The 6,094-nt window shown below is 47.4% G+C and overlaps 1 protein-coding gene across 6 annotated transcripts in view; it reads left to right on the plus strand.

Annotated features, from left to right (window-relative positions):
* sbf1 (SET binding factor 1) overlaps positions 1-6,094 on the plus strand; it is a 42,851-nt gene that overhangs the window by 29,561 nt on the left and 7,196 nt on the right. For 5 of the 6 annotated variants that reach the window (XM_077005183.1, XM_077005184.1, XM_077005185.1 and 2 more), the window contains 7 exons: positions 1,057-1,229; positions 2,702-2,838; positions 2,988-3,195; positions 4,457-4,653; positions 4,785-4,922; positions 5,178-5,273; positions 6,008-6,082. In XM_077005183.1, the coding sequence (XP_076861298.1) occupies positions 1,057-1,229; positions 2,702-2,838; positions 2,988-3,195; positions 4,457-4,653; positions 4,785-4,922; positions 5,178-5,273; positions 6,008-6,082 (1,024 nt within the window). The remainder of the gene's footprint in view (positions 1-1,056; positions 1,230-2,701; positions 2,839-2,987; positions 3,196-4,456; positions 4,654-4,784; positions 4,923-5,177; positions 5,274-6,007; positions 6,083-6,094) is intronic. The other variant, XM_077005187.1, reaches the window with a different exon arrangement.

Below are 6,094 nucleotides of genomic sequence, written 5' to 3' on the forward strand. Positions count from 1 at the left end.
TTGTTTTTTTTTTTGTTGTTGACGGGGGGGGGGGGGGGGGGGGGGTTGCGAGTTAAAACTGTTGACGGGGGGGGGGGGGGTGGCGAGTTAAAATTGTTGACGGGGGGGGTGGCGAGTTAAAATTGTTGACGGGGGGAATGGAATCGCGTGCTGTTGCGAGGTCGTGCACCTCTCGAATTTTGTAACTTCGCACGCCTCAGCGCAATGAACAATGTCATGTTTGCAGGGTTCATACACCTTTACAAGGTGGAATTCAAGCACTTGTTTGTCACTTTACAGGTTCATTTCAATACTTCCCAGCAGGATAAACTTAAATAAGTTAAATACTTATACATATATTCGAAATAATTCGCTTTTAATCACATTATTTAATGGTGGTTTATTTTCAAAACGCCCAATCTTAACGTCTTCACGTTCTCTCATGTTTCGTCCTGGAATTACAAGAGGCTCGTATTTGTTAACGTAATACAAGAGAACTGTTCAGTTAGACAGATATTTGTTGTGAAACGAAGTAGTTACAATTTCAAGCATTTTCAAGTACTTTAGCCTAAATTTCAGCACTTTTCAAACCTGAAACACAAAGCAACATTAAAATTTGTCATAAATGTTCCTTCCCCTGTTTTTGAGGGGTGTTTCTTTATACTACTACATATAGTTTCGGAGAACACTGCACGCGGAAAGTATATACGCTTCCACCGTTCACGCAGGGTCGTGCGAGGTGGGTGGAGTCACGCGCTAGGTCACTCGCGAAAGTATAAACCAGGCTTTAGTGTTGACTTGTAACTCCCGCGGTAGCCCCACTCAAAAGTAGTCCAAAAACAACACTGTTGGTTCGTCGTTCAAATTCAGCCACGAAGCCAGAAGGCGTGCCAAATTATTTATCAACCGGCGGGCCGCAACGGAGGCGCCGGCGGGCCGCAAATGGGCCTCGGGCCGTATGTTGTGCACCCCTGTTCTAGGTCATGGGTCGTAACCTGTGACTACAGCTCCCAGCCCCACCCCCCTCTCCCCCGTCCTCCCTCACGTTCCCCTCACACACCCCCTCTCCCCCCCCAGCTGATGAAGATAGGCTACGATGAGGAGGTGGCGTCCGAGATGGCCGAGGTGTTCCGCAAGAATGTGCACAAGCTACGCTACCCGCAACACGTCCAGGGGACCTTCGCCTTCACCGTGGGCCAGTCTGCCAAACTGGTGGAGCACAAGACCAAGGACAAGAACCAGTCTCTGAGGTGGGGCACACACACGCTCCCACTCTGACTCTGCTGAGAAAGGTTGTGTGTGTCTGGACATTTTGGTGTGTGTGTGTGTGTGTGTGTGTGTGTGTGTGTGTGTGTGTGTGTGTGTGTGTGTGTGTGTGTGTGTGTGTGTGTGTGTGTTTTTCCCTGTTTGAGTCAATGGAGTCAGGCAGGATGTCTATCTGTCCAAACACTTTACATACTTCACTCTCCCAAGGGCCATGAACAGAACATCTCAGAGGCTTCATAGCTTTGCTGTAGCACACACCCACCCATCTACACCCACACCCTTGTGCACACACTCCTGGGCCTATTCACCCTCTTCCTCCCCCTGTTTCTCTCGTTTCTTAACACCCCCCTCCACCCTTAACGCTCCCTCCACCCTTAACACCCCCTCCCCACGGGTGTACTTGGAATGTAGCTTTTCCGTATTATCTGTTTAGATGGAGCAGATTGCTGTGAAAAAAACATGTCTGTGTGTGTGTGTGTGTGTGTGTGTGTCTTGTTCTGCTGTGTTTAGTGACCCTCTGTCAGCCAGATTCTCTCCTGCTTACATGACCTACAGGAGAAAGAGAAACTGATATGGAGGGAGAGAGAGAGTGAAGGAGAGAGGAGAGAATGAGAAGGGAGAGAGAGAGAGAGAGAGAGGAGGAGGGAGAGAGAGAAGGAGAGAGAGAGAGATGGAGAGAGAGAGAGGGAGGGAGAGACGTAGGTGCGGCATTGTCTGCTGAATTATTGAACACTGGAAAATGTGACGAGGCGTATGAACGTTCCCGACAGTCATGCCTCACTGTTGTCACAGCGCCAGACAGCCTGCTCTTCATCACCTCCTCACCCTGCCGTGCTCCTCTTCATCACCTCCTCACCCTGCCGTGCTCTTCTTCGCTTTTGTGTCTGTATGTGATCAAGACGTCTTTGAGATCAGACGCCGCACACCTAGCTTTTGTGAAAGTTAGATTTTTCCTTTTATTTTATTGATACTTTATTCATTTGCATCATATTTGATGTGTCCTGCCACCCAGCTCCACCCATGATTGTGTAGTAGCCAATAAAGTTAGTGCCCTCTCCAAATGTTAGTGCCCTGGTCTGAGATCAGTGCATGACCTTTGTCCAGGTCAATTGGGTGCCATTATCTGGTCAATATCTGTGGGCTGGTGTTTGTGGTGTGACCTGTCTGCATTGTAGCTTCCTTGTACATGGGCTGAAATATTCACTCCTGTGTCCCTCGGGAATGGGGCAATAGAACACTGGATGGGGCAATAGAACACTGGATGGTGTAACTGTGTTAGATTTACACCACCTCTGTTGTGCGCTGAGGAAACTGACCTCCAGCCTCTCCACACAGTTTCCTAAAGATCTGCACCAGGGCACAGCTGCTGTGGTACAAAGCGGGTGGAGTTGGGTGGTGTTAGAACTGCAGTGTTGATAACACTGATGTGTGTTTGATCTTCCACCACATCTTCCAGAACTCTCTCTAAGAACCTGGTGAAGAGTGCCAAGAGGACCATTGGACGCCAGTACGTGACCCGGAAGAAGTACTCCCCTCCGACCTGGGAGAACCGGAGCAGCCTGCAGTCCGAAATGGATGAGGATGAGATCTCGGGTACACACACACACACACACACACACACACACACACATCCACACACACACACACACACACAACCTTTTACTCTCTGGGTGTGATGTCCTTCCTTATAAAGCAGCATTTGTTGACGGGACTTCCTGTAACCCTCCTTTCTGATTGGCCAGTGTCTGAAGAGGTGGAGCAGAGCACTCACACGCTGTCGTCCACCATCCGCTCCTCCGACCGCCAGACCATGAGCAACGTGGTGGAGAGGGCCTGTTGCCGTGACTACCAGCGGATGGGTCTGGGCACGCTCAGTAACAGCCTGACGCGCTCCAAGAACGAGCCATTCCGCATTTCCACCGTGAACCGCATGTACACAGTGTGCAGGAGGTGAGACCTGGCACACGAGACGAGAAACACTCTTCCTCTCCCACCCCGTCCCACACTTGTGAAATCGTTATAATCGTGTAGTTGAGTCACTAGTTCGTGATTAGGGCTGCCACAAACGATTATTTTTATAGTCGACTAATCACCGATTAATTTTTATGATTAGTCGACTAATCGGATTGTGCGTTAATTTAATATAGAACATACAGCTTATCACACTAGAATGCAACTGCTATTATATAATCATCATTAGATTTCAGCTAAAAATAAAAACAATTAACATCATAGTTCATTAAACCTTTAATAAAATATGCAACTTGTTGCAAAAATTTTTAAAATAAGTATAAGGCACTGGCTTAAACAACGCAAAAATAATTTTTTTTTTTAGGTTTTTCTTTCTTTCATTTGTCTCTGGCATCAAACGTAGCTACATATAAATCAAATTAGGTACCTGAAACTAAGGAATTATTCACAAAAATAAAGTTTTGGTCTCACTGACGTTACAGAAAACACACGAATGCGTGCTAAGGCTAATGAAACAAATCGCCATCACTAATGTTAACTTTTACAGTTACCACGATAAGTAAGTACAAAGTTAGCGCTCTGTTTACGGTAACGTTAGCAGCTAACTAGCGATTTAGATTAGAAATGACGGTCCCTCTTCATCATTGTCATATTAAGCCACAACATGCTTCAGGTGCTCGTACATCGCGGTTGTGCTGCCGTGGAAGGAAAGTTCTACCTTGCAGATATTGCACGCGTTTCGGAACCCGGTTACGGAAAATGATCCCACACTTTTGAGTTCCGTAGCCGGGTAGCCATGATACCAGTCTGTATAATGTCCTGGGATATCGTCCACTGTCTACCTCGGTTTCCACTACTGCGCATGTGCGTTAGGGACAGAAAGGCAGACGCGACTGCAGCAGTATGGAGAGAAAAAAATAAACACGACGCATCGACTATTAAATTAGTCGTCGACTATTTTAATAGTCGACATAATCGTGACTAGTCGACTAAGCGTGGCAGCCCTATTCGTGATATATACTGTATATACAACATCAAATGCATAAGTCACTAGTATCTTCACTGTTAGTGTATTCAACCCAATAAATGCTCTTGTGTCTCATACTGAACGCTAAAACTCCTGAAAAGCATGCTGGGAAACACAGCGTTTGCCTGTTGTCTTGTGTGTGTGTGTGTGTGTGTGTGTGTGTCTGTTGTTGCCATGCGTTGCTGACCCGTTGCCGTGTCCCCCTGCCCGCAGCTACCCGGGCCTGCTGATCGTGCCCCAGAGCATCCCGGACGGCACCATCCAGCGGATCTCCCGCTGTTACCGCCAGAGCCGTTTCCCCGTCATCTGCTGGAGGAACTCTCGTACCAAGGCAGTGCTGCTGCGCTCGGCCGGCCTGCACGCCAAGGGCGTGGTGGGCTTCTTCAGGTCACCCAACGCCCCCAGCGCAGGTGAGGGCCACGGCCACAGCTCCCAGCAGAGCTGTCGCGGATTGGTGGGTTTTGTCTGGAAGGGTTTCCTTTAGCCAGCCAGAACCTCTGTGACCTGAACATGGGGGTGTGTGTGCCCGTGTGTGTTTCAGGGACGTCCCAGGCTGACTCCACCAGTCTGGAGCAGGAGAAGTACTTGCAGGCAATCATCAGCTCCATGCCCTCGTACAGCGAGGTCAATGGCAGGAGCACCCTCAGCAGCTTCACATCCTCCCACATGAGCACCTCTGGTGAGATGCGCACACACACACACACACACACACACACACACACACACACACACACACACACACACACACACACACGTGCGTGCCGCTTCAGGACAGCTTAGTACGTTCGCTGGAATATTCAGGCCGGTTTAACCTTTCTTTCAGTATCAATCAGTGTCACTGGTGTCACTGTTGGGATGAATAATGTCCCAAATAAAACTGTGTCCCTCCCAAAACGGAGCAGCCAAATGTGACTGGTGTGTATCTGCTCCTCAGAGTCATCAGACAAGCTGAGGCAACCTAGAATTGGAGCACTTATGAAGCAGGTGATGGGAACAAAAGAGGATGTGCCTGGAACTATCAGTCGTGGAGGTGAGGGGTGTGTGTGTGTGTGTGTGTGTGTGTGTGTGTGTGTGTGTGTGTGTGTGTGTGTGTGGGAGAGAGAGATACAAGAATACAGTTCTGCATTGGATATTCCAGTCTTGCACTGGATGTTAGCAAGATATTCCTCTAATCCCTGAATCCTTTAAAGGTTTACAGGCCCATTTTTGTATTGTTTATTATTTTATTTATTTATTTATTTTTCCAAAAATGCCATTTCATTTAAAGTATTGATTGGCATTAGCTGTAGTGGGCTAACGTCTAGCATAACTGAGTTGGAGTACAGTAGCATACCATAACTGTCTTAGCATGGTGGTGTTAGAGTAGCTGTATTAGCATACATATCCTAGTATAACATAGCTGTATAAGCTGTGTTATTATATTGTTATCTATAACCGTAGATAACTGTAGCATAGCATAGCATAACTGTATTAGGATAGCTTTATAAGAGGCTTTGTAAGAGTAGTTATATTACTGATGTCCTAGCATAGCATATTTGTATTAGCATAGTTGTGTGAGAGTAGTTGTATTACCATAGATGTCCTAGCATAGCATAACTGTGTTAGCATAGTTGTGTTAGAGTAGTTAATATTAGCGTAGCTACCTCCGCTACGGTAGTAGTTTTAGTGTAGCGTAGTAGTTTTAGTGTAGCGTAGTAGTTTTAGTGTAGCTGTACTAGCGTATGTGCTGACAGTAATGGGCATCTTTGTGTTATCTGACGCTAGCTATGGGTCAGAGGGCAAGGGTCATCTCCCTCTCTCAGCCTAGAGTTTCAGTCAAGGCCCGCGGCTCACCCAGAGGTACAGTAGAGC

Source organism: Brachyhypopomus gauderio, chromosome 5 (genome assembly GCF_052324685.1).
Source record: "Brachyhypopomus gauderio isolate BG-103 chromosome 5, BGAUD_0.2, whole genome shotgun sequence".
NCBI lineage: Eukaryota > Metazoa > Chordata > Actinopteri > Gymnotiformes > Hypopomidae > Brachyhypopomus > Brachyhypopomus gauderio.